General features: G+C 64.0%; 3 protein-coding genes across 6 annotated transcripts; all 3 read right to left on the reverse strand.

The window, feature by feature from the left end:
• Positions 1-3,112: 3,112 nt before the first annotated feature.
• On the reverse strand, positions 3,113-4,467 carry BACC1 (BPTF associated chromatin complex component 1). Of its 4 annotated transcripts, none has more exons than XM_034430780.2 (5): positions 4,137-4,467; positions 3,960-4,054; positions 3,785-3,886; positions 3,426-3,697; positions 3,113-3,327 (listed from the first exon to the last, which is right to left on the reverse strand). In XM_034430780.2, the coding sequence occupies exons 1-5, from the start codon at positions 4,155-4,157 to the stop codon at positions 3,257-3,259; spliced, it is 561 nt and encodes a 186-aa protein (XP_034286671.2). In that variant the 5' UTR covers positions 4,158-4,467; the 3' UTR covers positions 3,113-3,256. The 4 variants fall into 4 exon arrangements, with proteins under 4 accessions (XP_034286671.2, XP_087749889.1, XP_034286672.2 ...); XM_087893763.1 differs by having other exon boundaries at positions 3,113-3,323; positions 4,137-4,296; XM_034430781.2 differs by lacking the exon at positions 3,785-3,886 and having other exon boundaries at positions 4,137-4,296.
• RNASEK (ribonuclease K) lies at positions 4,462-5,961 on the reverse strand. Its single transcript, XM_034430817.3, has 3 exons — positions 5,662-5,961; positions 5,318-5,394; positions 4,462-5,227 (listed from the first exon to the last, which is right to left on the reverse strand). The coding sequence occupies exons 1-3, from the start codon at positions 5,737-5,739 to the stop codon at positions 5,086-5,088; spliced, it is 297 nt and encodes a 98-aa protein (XP_034286708.1). The 5' UTR covers positions 5,740-5,961; the 3' UTR covers positions 4,462-5,085.
• Positions 5,962-6,247: 286 nt separating this feature from the next.
• Positions 6,248-14,190, reverse strand: PELP1 (proline, glutamate and leucine rich protein 1). Its single transcript, XM_060684689.2, has 18 exons — positions 13,734-14,190; positions 13,582-13,646; positions 13,402-13,507; positions 13,149-13,298; positions 12,993-13,064; positions 12,848-12,907; positions 11,969-12,119; positions 11,577-11,709; positions 11,397-11,484; positions 10,954-11,042; positions 10,755-10,871; positions 10,316-10,466; positions 10,093-10,231; positions 9,831-9,886; positions 9,336-9,542; positions 8,294-9,109; positions 7,389-8,057; positions 6,248-6,431 (listed from the first exon to the last, which is right to left on the reverse strand). Exons 1-18 carry the CDS (start codon positions 14,034-14,036, stop codon positions 6,339-6,341), a joined length of 3,465 nt encoding a protein of 1,154 aa, XP_060540672.2. The 5' UTR covers positions 14,037-14,190; the 3' UTR covers positions 6,248-6,338.
• Positions 14,191-14,212: the final 22 nt, after the last annotated feature.

Genomic DNA, 14,212 nt, shown 5'->3' on the forward strand with positions numbered 1-14,212 from the left:
ACACATCCAGGGGGGTGCCTGGCCTCCCCTCTGAATTTTTTGCAGATTTTTTCCACCCCCCCAAAGGGGTTTATTCAAGTGTAGAAAGTTGCGTAGGGGGAAAAAGGACCAGGCTTTTCTCAGTTGCCCTGTTTTTCTCTCTCTCTCTTTCTCGTTGCCTTCCCTAATCGCAGCACGGAAGGGGCTGGCAGCTCTGGGGGTGATGCGGGGGCACCCTCTGTTTTTTTTTATTTTTTTCCAATTCCGGATTCCCTGAAAAGGGGTGGCAAATCTTTGGGGCGAACGGGAAGGAGCTCCCCAACTTCCCTTGTTGGAGCAGGAAGAGGGACAAATGCTCCCTTTTTGGGGGTGGGGGACCGGGCCCCCGTGGATCCAGAGAGAGCTGAATGCCAAGATCGGGTGGCAAAAGGGAACACCCCAGTCTTGGCTTGCCGTGGCTGCAAAATATTTTTTTTAAGGGCTAAACTTAAGACTTCTGGAAAACACGATCCCTGATCATCTGGAGGGGGCAAGGGTCTGCAGAGCAGGTAAGCGGGGGGGGGGTGTGTGTACAGGGATGGGGGTGGTATGTCTGTGGTTCAGAAGTAGGTGCTAGGTCAGAGGCAGGCAGGACTCTCGGCTCGGTGCCCACAATGACACCCTGACTGTAAAGGGAAGGCTAGCAGGCCCTAGTCAAGCGTTCGCCAGTCAGAAAATGGGCACGGCCCCTTGCATGAGCCCCCAAATTGCCATAATTTTCCCCCACCAGGAGTCAATTGGGGTGGACAAGACATGGGTGGAAGCAGCCTTACAAGGACAGCCTAATAATGCTGAGTAAAAAGGGGGCCAAAAGAAAGCCAGGCTGGATTTTGGGAAGGGAAGCTGGCAGGCACCCCCCCCCCCGTTTCCCTTGCCACCCCACAACCCCAGAGAAGGCATGTCCCCTGGGCAGTCGATGCTGCTCCAAGAAGCAGCCCCTCTGTGCAAGAGAGTTGGGTGTTTCAGAGGGCACCCTCCTTCCAGGGGCCAGGCCGGGGGAGGGGGGCATAGGGCCAGGATGCCAAATGAAGGGCTGGGGGTGGAGGGAGCTCCCACCCTGCCAAGGAGCCCCCAGATTTGAAATGGGGGCTGCCTGAGGATCAGAGAGGTCAGGCCCCAGAATGGTGGAAACCTCAGCCTTTCTCCCCCTATCAAACATTTTACTCAAAAATAGAAATAAGTTAACTGTTAGGGCCCCTCCAGCCCCTCCTCAGCCCACCCAATTTGTTTACAAGGTTGTTTCCCAAGGATTTGGCCCAAATTGGTCTCCCTCCTCAGAACTAATCTCTTGATTTGGGTGTGCCCTTTGTTCCACTGCCTAGAAAAGCAGTGCCCCCTCCGCCCTCCCCCCCTCCAGATTTTTCTTTTAAGCCGGTCAGCTATTCCAAGGCCTCCCCAAATTTTGCGGAAACTGATGCAATCACCCCACTTCAAGGCGCAGGAGTGGCAGGGTTCCCACAGGCGATGACAGAAGCCTTCCTGTGCTCTTCCTGCCCCCCATCCAAGCCGCCAGGGACACGGGGGGGAGGGGCTGATGTAGTCTTGCCAGTGGGACTGAGGGGTGACTTGGGAGGTAAAATCAAGATGGCAGACGAGGCCCAGATTTTTTTCCCCTGGCCTACAGTTCGATTGACCCCTCCCCATCCTATTTTTGGGGGTGAACACTTATCTGCCCCAATTTAACCAAAAACTCCCAAGTGTGTTCAAAAGCTCCCACCCAAATCTTCTGACTTAGCAGATTGTGGGCTGACCTTTTCTCCCCCAAGAGCCCACAGATCAGAAAAGGCCCCGCTGCCCTTCCTTCCCTGCTCCCCCCCACCCCCAGCAAGGAGCTCCTCCCCTGGAACAGGAGAAGCAGCCCTTTCTGTTGCCATCCAAATGGGGGCCATTGCTGCAAATCTTACCTGGGGAGGCCCACTTGGGAACCGAGCATGCCTCTGGGGGGGTGGGCAGGAGGAGGGGAGGGGAGAAAGTGGTTTGCTACAGCCATGTACGTGGCGATAGTGCAGGCAGGCAAGCCCCACCCATCGGAAGCAGCCAAGTCCCCTTCTGGACCATTGTAGGACTTTGGGGGGAGAGACAGGTCTTGGGTGCTGTCTTGACCTCTTCTGCAGAATGCCCGACTCTTCCTCACCCTGTGTTTGTGGGGGCAAAGCCCTGGGCAAAGGGGCACCAGGCCGCAGCACATCTGCTCCTTGGACTATGCAACTGCAGGCTGGCCGGGGAAGGAGGATCTTACACTGTGCTGGGGGCGGGAGGGTGTCAGTCCAAGGCAGCTCGGGCGTTGTCTCCATTTTCCATTCAGCACAAAGTGGGCCGCGTCACTTCTTTGGGGAAGTGGGGATTCTTCTGGCAAACTCGGCCATCCCTATTGTTGGGACCACCAGCTGGTCCAGTTGTCCACCCCCACCCCTATCCTGCCTGCCCTCGGGACCTCCATCCATCCCATATTCCTCAAGTTCAGGGGTAGTGGGGTGGAAGCAAGAGTCTCCCCACCCTGGCTGACAGATTTGGGAAAAATTGGGTAAGAGGTACCCCCCCCCCATTGTGCCTCCGGGCACCCCTTCTTCTCTGTCCTGAGGACTGCTGGGAAATCCAAGCGACACAGGGAAGGGGCTCCGAAGAACAAGTGGGAGGCAGGCCAGAAGGCATTTGGGGGCAGGGGGCTGCTTCTTGCTGCAAGGGTTCCTCTGTTGTCTCTCTCTCACACACACACGCACCACAAAAACCTTTCCAAGCTATTGACGCTGGCGTACGCAACAGCAGCACAACATGGTTTGTTGGCAAACAGGAATCCACAACCCATTTTGTGGTGCTAATGCGAGCGGCCAGGACGCCTTCGACCGGCAGCTGGGCAGAGGCGCCCACACCTCCCCAGGAACAAGGGGGGGGCGGGGAGGACTCGCCCTGGGGCTACCCCCGGCCCACCTGCTCTGCCAGCCCAGCTCTAGCAGCACCTCAATACTGGCACCTCTGCTGCTCGCAGCCAGTGTTCCTTGTGCTGCTGCAGTGAGGGGGGCCCTGCCGCGAGGTCAGGAAGGACAGCCCCGCCCCACCCTCCTGACCCCCAACAAAGGCACCGGGGAGACCCAAGCCAGAGCACAGCAGCCTTTATTGGGCTCCAGGACAAGAAGAGGCACAGACGCCTGGCGACCCTGAGGTGGGGCGCCCCCTACCGCCAGGCCCTGCCGGAGGTGCGGGCAGAAGCTGGGGAGGGGGGGCTCCGGAGGGCGGGGGCTCAGCGGGAGAGCAGCGGCAGGTCGGCTCCGCCGGGCGTCAGCAGGAATCCGGGCTCCAGGTTCAGGCTGTCTGCAAGAGAGAGAGAGAGAGAGAGAGAGAGAAAGGAGGGGGCAGCGGGACCCCCTCTCGCTCTCCCCCCGCCCGCCCGCCCGCCCGCCCGCCCTTACCCTGGTCGAAGCTGAGCTTCTTGGCCGGCGGGGGCCCCTCGCCCACCAGCCCGTCGCCCTCCTCCCGGGGCGCGTCCGCCTCGTTCAGGGCGCTCAGGGTCAGGTCCACCTTGGGCTTCTTGGCGGCGGGCGGCTCGGGCGGCGGGGGCGCGGGGCCGGCGGGCGGGGGCGGCTTGCGGCCGGCTGGCTTCTTCGGGGAGTCGGCGCGGGGCGGCGGGGGCAGCCCGGAGTCCTCGTAAGCCTTGCGCTTGGCGGCCGCCTTGAGCTGCGCCCTGCGGGGGGGGGAGGAGGAGGAGGCGGTCAGCGGGAGGGGGGAGGGAGGGAGGGGGGCCGCGGCGGGGGAGGGGCGGGGGCCTTACACGGTCCGGTCCTTGATGAGGGCGCTGATGCGGTGCAGGTCGTCGCCGAAGCGCTGCACGGAGGCCCGCAGGAGGGCGATCTCGGCGTCCGTCCACTTGGCCCTGCGGGACGCGGACAATCAGCGCCCCGGCCGCCCTCTGCGCGCCCCCCTCCGGCCCCGGGACCCCCGCTCACCCGGCCGGGGAGGAGTCGGCCACCGGGTGCAGCTGCATCGTCAGCTCGCCCAGCTTGGTGAAGGCGGCGCCGGCCGCGGAGAAGATCTCGCCCACCTGCGGTCGGGAAAGGCGGTCAGCCGGGGCCGCGGGCGCTCTGCCCGCCCTCAGAGGCACCCTCGCCCCGGCCGGCGGGTACCTTGGTGGAGGCGGAGGTCATGGCGGCGGCGGCGGCGGCGGCGGTTCCCTCGATGGCGCGGTCGCGCGCATGCGCCCTTCCCCTAGCGCGCTCCTTCCGGAAACTCTATGATGCGAGGCGTAAGGCCACGGCCCTGCGCCGGCCGCGGACGATGGGACCGGGGACCCGCCTCGCTCCCCTCCCGGCCCCCCACAGAAGGCAATTCTGCCAGGATGACCCACCCACACCCCCCACGGCCACCCACCTCAGGAAACCCTCCGGCAGCCTCCCCCTCCCCACTCCCAAAGACGACCCCCCCCCCCATTTGGAAAGAAGAGCCAAGCAGCCACATCCAAGGTTGTTTATTGCACACACGACTCTTCCGGGCACCGGCAACGCGGGTATCGGAGCAGGGCTGACACACCCACGCACCCCCCCCCGCAGCCCCCCCCGAGCCTTTCCTTCCCCCGGGAGGAGGCAGGAAGTGGGGTGCCCCATGGCAGCCCCCTCCCCGGGTCAGAGGCTTCCTTGCCTCCGCACGCCCGTTCCTTCCAGCCCCGGGGAGCGGCCTGGGCAAAGCATCACGATCAAGACAAAACAGAGAGAGCACGGAGACGGCTCAAACCGGGGGGGACTGGCTGCTGGCAAACCGGGCAATGGAGGCCCAACCTTGGAGCCAGGAAGATGCCAATGGGGGGGGGGAGGGGGGAGGGAGAACACCTCGGCTATTTACACAACATGGCCGTTCTCTTTTGGTCAGCCGCAGGGCAACAGAGGAAGGGCGGTGCCAACTGACCTCTTCCTGGGGCTTAAATAAAGGGAACCAAGGGCAGAGCGGATGCGGAGGGGGCCGGCGTAAGAAAAGGGGCTCCACAGAGCCACGGAGAGCCCTTCCCTTCCCCGGGGCCCCTGCCCAGGGGGAGTCCGTGGAAGGGGAGCGGGGAAGGGGCTCCAGCGGAGGAAGCGGGCATTAGCGGACCAGGTACTCCTTCCGTTTGTTGAGGCGCACTTGGCAGAAGCAGAAGCCCCCCAGGATGAAATAGAGGCCGGCGGCAATGAAGCAGTTGTAGCTGACTTGGTCGTACAGCGCGTGGATCGCGGTTACCCCGGACCTGTGGCAAAGAGGGGAGACAGGAGGGCTCGTTGCGGAAAGGGGGTCCTCGCCCCGCTCCCCCGGATTCCCGGCCCCGCCGCCGACTCACGTGAACTCCTTCTCGGTGGCAGGAACGTCTTCAATCAGGACAGCGGAGTGGACGTTGAAAAAGAGGCCCAGGAGGACCTGCAAGGGGGAGCCGGGGAGGGTCGGCGGGGAATGGCAGGAGCCGCCCGCAGGAGGGTCGCAAGCCCACCCGAACGTCACCCTGCCGGGCCCGCGTCGCTGCAGCTAGGCACGGCTGAAAGCGGGGGGGGACCCCTGCGCCCACCGACCACGACTCCCTCGGGCGCCTTGAAGGGCCGGGGCCGAGCGGCGCCTTCCCGAGCAGCGGCCAGGAGCTCCGCGCTCCCACCCCGACTGGGCAGGCAGGGCGGCCGGTCCGCTTCTTACCAGCATGATGACCCCCCAGACGCTGAGCACGATCCCGCAGGCGGCCATCTTCGGCCCGCAGCACAGCAGCGAAGCCATGGCCAGGCCGACACGCGAAGCCTCCGACCGACCGACCGACCGTCCCGCCGCAGCAGACTCCGCCGCCGCCGCCGGCTGCCCTTGGCAGGTCACCAGAGGAGCGGCACCACTCGCGCGGAGGAGCGGGGGACGCCGCCGCTTCGCTGGCCTCCCCTGCGCCAGGAAGCGATGGACGAGGCCGAGGGGCGGGGCAGGACCGCAGCGGAGGCGCGTCGGCGGTTGCGCGCGCAGCGCTCCATTCCGGCAGGCCAGAGGGACCGCGTGGCCTGACCGGCAGAGGGCGCCTTTGGAGCCTGGAGCGCGGGCGGAAGGCTGGGACAGGGCAGACGCAGCGGATCCCCCTGCTGGCGTCACATGGAACAGTCCGCAAAAGCCGCCGGTTCCAAATCCCGCCCCCACCCCCACCCCCTCCCCCTCCCCGTGGGGCAGAGAGCAGGCGGCGGCCTCCCCACCCCGCCAGGAGCGCAGGAAGGGACGCCGCCCGCCAGCCCCAGCAAGCCAGACGCGGTTCACGTGCTCCAGGGGAAAACTTTATTGAACTTCCAGAGTGAACAAACACCAAAGGCAACGGCTGTTCGGAGCAGCCCCCGCCGCTCTTTTCAGGAGCAGGGCTGGGCGGGGTCTTTCTCTTCGTCCGGCGGGCAGTCCACGAAGTCTGCCAGCATGGCCTCCGTCTCATCCAGGGCCCTGGCCTGGGGGGGGGGGGGGAGAAAAGCCGCCGTCAGCTGGGCCCACCGGCTCAAAGCACCTCCAGGGCTTGCAACGGGAGCGGCCCCGGCAGCCAAGGCTGACCAGAAGCCGCAGCTCCCCCCGTGAGGGCCCAGGAGCACATCCAGGAGGAGGGGTGTGGCAGGGCTGCTCCCAAGGGGGCAGCCCGGTAATCCAACTCTCCTGTTCCTGGTCGCCACTAATATTATTGCCATCTCCAAAAACTGGGTTTTCCACAGCAATTACAAATTTGGGCAAATTACCAGCAGCGAAAGAACCCCTGCCCCATGAGCCACTGCCAGACGGGGCCTCGGAGCAGGGACCCGCCAAGGGGAGAAGTGACCATCCCTGGTCACTTCTGAAGAGGGGGACAGCTGAGGCTTCTTTGCCCAGGGAATGGGGGAGGGGGTACATGGAGCAGCTCTAAGGGGACCCAAGCCAGCAAGAGCAAAACTCCCCTCCCCCTCTGGGTGTAGAACATTCCCTGGACTGCCCTGTAAACCAGAGGTCGATTTTGACAAAGCTGAACTGAGTCAGACTCCCCTAATGCCTGAACTGGAGACCCCGAACTACCCCACAGCACGAAGGGCTCAGCGAGGAAACCCAGAAGCTCCACAGAAAAAGTCAGCAGTTCACTCAATGCTGCCAAGACACCCATCCAGGCGTCCCCGTGAACTTACCAGCAGTCCCGGCTTGTGCATTGTTTTTAAGCTCCCCTCAAAACTAGGGCCGATGAGGCAACATCAGACTGGCATTAGCGCTGGCAAGCAGATCGCCAGAAAGAGGGTCCGAGCAATGGGGTGGGTGGCCCTTTGCTCTCGAACACAGAACACAACTCCAAACACACAAGCAGAGCACATTTGCCCCGGGGCTTCTGAGCCTCCATTCCAGGAGGAGGGCCTCCCCTCCTTTGCCCTCAGATGGCCCTCCCCGCCTCTCACCTCTTCCTCCTTCACTTCCACCACCTCTTCGTCTGGCTGCAGCAGCTTCTCTGGCTCCCCCTGCCCAGCCACAGAGTCTGGGCTGGCTCGCGCCCGGTCCACGCTGGAGCCTGCGTGGATGGCCTCCTCTGGCTGCAGAGACACTGCAGATGCTGCCTCCACGGCGCCCTCCTTCTGCTCAGGGTGGCCCTCCTGATCCATGGGGGCCCCCAGCAGGCCAGGCCCCTCCTGCAGGGGAGGCAGAGGGAGGGGCTGGGCCCCAGGGAGCAGAGGCAAGGCCGTGTCCTCCTCCGCCTTCAGCAGCAGCAGGGCCCCCACCGTCCTCTCTCCTTCCTGCTCCTCCTCCTGCTCCTCCTCCTCCTCCTCAGGGGGGTGGAAGGCTTCCTCCTCGACCTCCATCAGCAGCCCAGCTCCCCCATCATCCTCCTCCTCCTCTGGCAGCTTGAGGGGCCCGTCCTTCACAGCAGGCAGGAGCGCTGGAGGCTCGTCTTCGTTCCTTCGGGGCAGAGGAGGCAGCCCTGCTTCCTCCTCCTCCTCTTCCTCATCCGTCAGGCCTTCTTCCTCCTCCTCTTCCTCTTCTGTCAGGCCCTCCTCATCATCCTCATCAAAGTCATCCTCTTCCTCGTCCATCTCCTCAAAGTCCCCCTCCTCTTCATCAAACTCTTCCTCCTGGCCAGCCGGAGGAGAGAAGCTTCTGAACACCCCCACCCCCACAAAGCAGCTGCTCTGCCAAGGAATGGAGGCCGGCCACCCTCGAGCCGGGCCTGAGCCCAGGGACGAGAGCAGTGGGCTCCACCATAACCACACTTCCCCAAGGGACGCTTGACTCCCCTGCCCCATACCGGAGGGTGGGGGGGAGGAGCTTTGAGGCCAGGGCCACCAGTGCTGCCCCACCCCATCCTCACCTCCTCTTCCTCGTCCAGGTACTCTTCGTCCTCTGGGAAGTCATCGTCGTCCTCCTCCTCCTCCTCGCTGCTGTTGATGTTGATGACAGTGGGGTCCTCCTCCAGCAGAGCAGGCAGGGGGGCTTCGGCAGCTACTGCAACCGGGGAAGACGGCAGCACCGGCGTGGCCGAGGCAGGCAGTGGGATTCCCAAGGAAAGAGGCGTTGGGGGCTCCAAGGGGGCCTCCTCACAGGCCACCAAAGGGGATGCCGGGAGAGGAGGGGGGGCGGGAGGGGCAGGCAGGGGCGGGGGTGCTGGAGCAGCCGCAGGGACTGTAGCAGAGTTAAGGGCGCCGGTCGTCTTCCCCAGCTGCCCCTTGGGCACAATGACCACGCTGTCGTCCGAGTCGCTCTCCAGAGATATCTCAACATCGTCCTCTTCCTCCTTGTCATAATGGACAAAGACGGAGCGCCGTAACTTTGCTCCAGTGGCCAGAGCAGCTGCCTCTGCGGTGCCTGGAGATGGAGGGGGTAGGGGCTCCTCGGGGACAAGGCGGGGCGGCGGCTGAGGGGCTGCAAACCCAGGCAGGGGCAGGCCCAGCGAGTTGGGAGGGAGAGGCCCAGGGGCCGGAGGGAGGGGCCGTGGGGCAGGGAAGGGCACCGGGATGGCCGGGCAGAAGGGAGACAGGGTGGCAGCCGCAACTGCCGCAGCAGGGGAGACCTCCAAGGAGCCAGGCAGGTGGGCAGATGGGGCAGCTAGGGGGAGCTGCAAGGATGGCACCCGAGGGTGAAGGAGAGCGCTGCAGATGACTGCTGCCTCTGTGCAGAAGGAGGAGACCTGCAGGAGGAAGATGAGGAGTGCCAGGCACGGGGAGAATCGACAGCCCCAGAGAAGAGCCACTAATTCAGGCCTCCCCTGGGGCAAAGCAAACGGCACCTCCCTCAAGGCCCCTGGAGATGCAAATGCCCAGGCTGGACCCCCCAGGCAGAGGGGAAGGGTCCTGGGGTTGCGCTCCCTGCTTCAGTCCAGCTAAGCAAGGGATCCCTGGGGGAAAACGCCTCACCAGAAGGTTGGGATCCGTGCGGCCCTGGCTCAGCAGCCGGAGGGCACAATGCAGAGGCGGGGGACAGGCAGGGGCAGGAGATAGGCTCAAGGCCAGCAGGAGCCGGTAGAGTTCACGCCTGCAGCTGGCTCCAGCGAAGGGGGATCCCAGGGGCAGCTCCGCCTGACCCAGTTGGATCAGCAGCGGGATCGCCAGCTCCTGCAACCTCTGGGGAGAGAGGAACAGGGCGAGGGCCTCTCAGCAAGAGCAGCGGGGGGCAGGGGGGCCGGGTAGACAGACACACACTCCAAAAATGCTGAGCTGCTCTGTGTGCTTGGAAGACCTGAGAGGGCCTCCCCTGAGTGGCAGGGGTCTCTGAGCACATGCAAAGGGCCTCCCGCTCAACCAAAGCATTCTCCTCCCTTGGCACAGGTCTAACCCTAACCCTCCCACACCCCACATCCTGGGATGGCCGAGCCTGTGACCCCACCGGCCATGGGAATCGGCCTGGCTCACCGTGTGAAGCTGCTCCTTCATAAGGCTGCCGGAGAGGAGGATGATCCGGCTCAGACCTGGGAAAGAAAAGTTTTGCTTGGGCTGCCCTAGGCCAGATGTGGGTCACCACCAGCCCCTTTCAGGAAGGGACTGGGAAGAGGGAGCCCCGTCTGTCCCCATGCACTCCTGGCCGAGCTCTGGGCCAGGCCTTTTAGGGCCTCCGTGTTTCCCCTAACCCCAAAGCAGCCCAACCCCAGCAAGAGCCGCCTGGCGGAAAAGTCACCTTGCAAGGCGGCCAGGCACACGTCGCTGTTGGCCTGAGGGTCATGCTTACGGAATGGGCACCCGAGGCTGCCCACCGCTGACAGTTTGGGCTTCTTGGCAGCGCTGGGCTTCCCCTCCGAGGCGGGGCTCAACTGGATCTGGGTGGGGGCAAAGCAGGTGAGGGAGTGCAGCCCTTGCCTCCTGGGTTGCCCCCCGGGGAGAAGGTGGGGGGGGTGTCTCACCTTCAGGGTGTCGCTCGGGGGGCTGATGTCGTTGATGAAGTGTCCCAGCAGGGCATCACTTTGGCTGCTGTGCCCCAGCAGGACCCCAGAGGCTGCTCCGGCCACTTGTACCCACAGATCCAGGACCTGGTACAGCCGAGCCCGAACCGCACTGAGGAGACGGGGAAAGGCAAGTTCCTCATCATGCTGCCTCCCAGAGGTGGGGGGCAGGGGGCATCCCTGGCAGCAGTTCCAGCCAAAGAATCAGACTGTGGGAGAAGGGGACGGGCTCTCGGCTGTCCCACCCAGGGACAGAACAAAGGCCCAAGCAAGGGTGGCTGGCCTGGGACGGTGGGAGCCCATGGCCCAAGGCTTCTGCAGATGAGGATCAACCCCTGTGAGTTGGGCCACAAGGGGGGGAGGTACCGGCAGCCAGCCCCAGAGACCTTCCATCACCAACCTGTAAGGCCGCTGCAGCCCAGGGGAGGACAGATCCTGGCCAGCCCGCCACATGTTCAGCACCTGGGGAAAGAGGCGACAGAGGGCTCCCCCAAACCGCACCAAGCGAGGACCACAACTGCAGAAGGGAGAAGAGAGGCTGAGGATCCGGCATGAGCCTTCAGGGCCCTAGCCCCTTTCTCCCCCCTCCCCCCACTTACGCCAAGATGAGGGCAGCCAAGAGGTCCAGGGCCTCCAGGTGGATCGAGGGGAGCAGCAGCATCCGGAGGGGTCCATCACCAAACCAGCTCTGAAAGCAGGGGGAGGGGTCAGCCAACGGCTAGCTCTAACTGCAAAGCCTTGTAAAAACTGTTTAACCCCACACCCCCCCCCCAAATTATGAAGAAATCCATCTCTGGGTAATCCCAGCACTGCCCACTGCCTCCTAACACCACTCGGCAGCCCTCGCAATCCTGACCCAGAGGGTGGGGTCCACGAAGGCCTGCACCTACAGCACAAATGTGGAGAAACCTTTCTTCTCCCTGCGCTTCCTTCCTTCCTTCCTTCCTTCCTGAGTTGCTCTTGTCCTGAAGCCTTCCTCCTCCCTTTTGTCTGGAAATCAACCCAGTTATTGCAAGAGGAAACGGCACCGTCCCACACTCACCATGTTCTTCACAGAGACGTCAAGGGCTCGGCAGACGAGGTCTAGGATGGCCTGGGCGGGAACCGCAACAGGCGCCCCAAAATCGTTCCTGAAAGAGCAGGGGAAACGGGCAGGTTGAGACGGGGCCCACAGCATGGCAGGAGCGCCCAGAGAGGAGGAGGCACGGGGTCAAGACTGGACCTTAACATCCGGCAGAGGCATTTGGCCAAACCCGCAAACCGGCGTTTCGCCAGGAGGAGGAGGAGGGAGTTGGTCTCTTCGTCCCGTGGCGGCAGCAGCACCTCCTCTCCAGGGCCATCGTAGTGCAGCGGTTCTGGAGGGAAGAGCAGGGTGTAAAGCTTCTTTTTTCAGCTCTGGGCCATCGGCTGCCCCCAGATGGGAACACAAGTGGGCTCCAAGAAAGCTCCTCGGCCTCCATCAGATGCCCAGAGACACGGGGGTTCCCCTCCGGCAGACCACCTGCTCAAGCAGAGGCCAACAAGCTACCGCTGGGGACAAATGCCTGATGAGCGAGCCGGCTTGGCCTTGGAAGGCAGAAACAGCCAGAAGCTCTGTCACTCGTGCCCACTCACCTGTCTCGGCCCCCTCGTACAGCGTGCCCAGGAGGCGGTGCAGCGTGGCCACCAGAGAATGTGCTTGCTGCTCCCAGGACTCACGGTACTTGAGCCCCTGTGCGAAACCTGCGCCCAGAGAAGGCAGGAGCGCGTAGCACTCGCAGGCCAGCTGGGGGAAAGGAAAGCAGCAGGGGTGACATGAGCAGTTGAGGGGAGGCACCGCCCCCACTTTTCTGAGATGAGGACAGCTGGACAAGGAATGGAGAAGCCGGAGAGATACCAGCCCCCCCACCCTCATCGTAGCAGAGGCTGGACAGCAGGGTGCCAGGGACGCCGCCTCCCACAGCGTTTCCCACAACCAGGTAGGAAGAATCACGTCACAGCACAAGGCACCATGCTGAGCAATAGTGCAGCTGGGCCTCTTGGCGATCACAAGCTGAAGGTTGCCAACAGCTGAATACAATTGAAGAAGGGAAAAAAACCCAAGCACGATCCCAAAACACTACACCAACTTCAAAGTAAAGCGCCATTTTCCTGTACTTCGCATTGAGGGCAAAAGGAACAAGAAACGGAGAGAAGCACTACTTAGCGAGACAACGCTTCAAACCCACACAATGGCTGCACTGGAGTGCTTGGCAGATACTGTGCCACACATTTTGCCCAGAAGCATTTCTGGCGAGGCAACTCTTGCTGGCTCCAGTCCTCCCCTCGATGCCAGCCATACCGCTCGCCCCGCAAGCCGGTCACAACCGGGAGAATCCAGGAATGGGAATTTCAGCAAACAGGAATACTTCATTTTCATTTCTGACGCAAGCAGCGGCACAAATATAATCCTGCCTGCCTTCCACAGAGAACCAACCGTAAGTACCAAACAGGCCCCACAGACCAGTTTTTTACCTGCTGCAGGTGAGGCGTTTCTGCATCCATGCAAGACAGGAAATAGGTGGCCAATTTGCCCTGGGGTGAAAAAGGCGGCAGTGAGCAGGGAGGCCGTAGCAGCGGCTGCCCACGGTCTACTCTGCGTCCGGTGCCAGGCACTTACTCGCAAGGAGCCACAGGCTCGGGGATAAAACATCATGCAGGCCTGGCATCCTTCCAGGACGGGGAGCTGGCACTGAACAAAGGGGAGGAAAGAAAGAGGTAAGCCCAGATGGGCCTTCTAGGAAAGGCCCCCGACCGGTTTGGGGAAGGGTCTCACCTCCGGTTTGAGGGCCAGCAAAGAGGTGAGCAGTCCGGGAATGTGGTTGGTGCCGATGTCCCGGGCCACTTCCGGCAGCTGAGCAGAATACCGCAAGAGGTCACGCAGAACCAGGACTGCCAACTCCATGGTGGCAGGGGGATCCTGGGACTTGGGGGGAGAAAGGCAGCCGGTGGGGCAGAGCTCCCATCTCCACCCTCGAGGCGAAGGTGAAGCACCGCGGGGGGGGGAAGGGGGGCTTCCCCAGACTCACCTGGAGCAGGTGCTGGAGGCTCCGCAGCCAAACCAGGCAGTTCTGCGCGAAGGTCTCCGAGCCGCTCTCCGTCACCAGCAGCGACAGCAGGCAGAGGCCCTCGAACCTGCCCGGAGAGCAGCGTCAGCCGCCCGGCCGTCCTTCCCACCCGCCCCCCCGCGCGCCCCGGCCGGCACTCACCGCGTCTTCATGGAGCCCATCCGGGCGCTGCTAAGGACCAGCAGGCTGCTCAGCGACGGCGACGCCTGGGGCGGGGAGAGACTTCAGGCCGCGGCCGGCGGGGAGGGGAAGGGAGGGGAAGGGGCTACCCGCCCACCGGCCCCGCCGCTCACCTGCGCCTGCCCACCGCAGTCCCGCGCGCAGCGCACCAGCCCGGCCAGCCCCGGGGGCGGCGGCGAGGGTCCCCGGCGAGGCAGCAGCAGCCCCGCCAGAGCCTCCAGCGCCAGCCCCGACGACGGCGCGAAGGGCGGCGAGGGGGAGGCGGCGCCGGGGGACGAGGAAGAGCCGCCGTCGCCGGGAGACGAGCACGACGAGGAGCCGCGCCGCCCCGCCGCCACCGCCATCGCGTGCTCCGGGGCCGACTGCGCCTGCGCGTGGGTCGGGGGGGGGCGGGGCCGCCCTGCAGCGCGAGGCATGCCGGGAAGAAGGGCCCGAAAGGCGCCCCGCCCGCCCGGGGAACAGAGGCCGCCCCGCAGCCCTCGCCACGCCCAGCACCCCCCCCCCTCGGGCACACACACACACACACACTCACACACCCGGCGAGCCCCCCCTCCTTGCCGAGCCCCGGGTGGCCTAGGGGGCGGCGGGGCGG

Source organism: Pantherophis guttatus, chromosome 4 (assembly GCF_059756535.1).
Source record: "Pantherophis guttatus breed Tessera chromosome 4, ASM5975653v1, whole genome shotgun sequence".
NCBI classification, from domain to species: Eukaryota; Metazoa; Chordata; class Lepidosauria; order Squamata; family Colubridae; genus Pantherophis; species Pantherophis guttatus.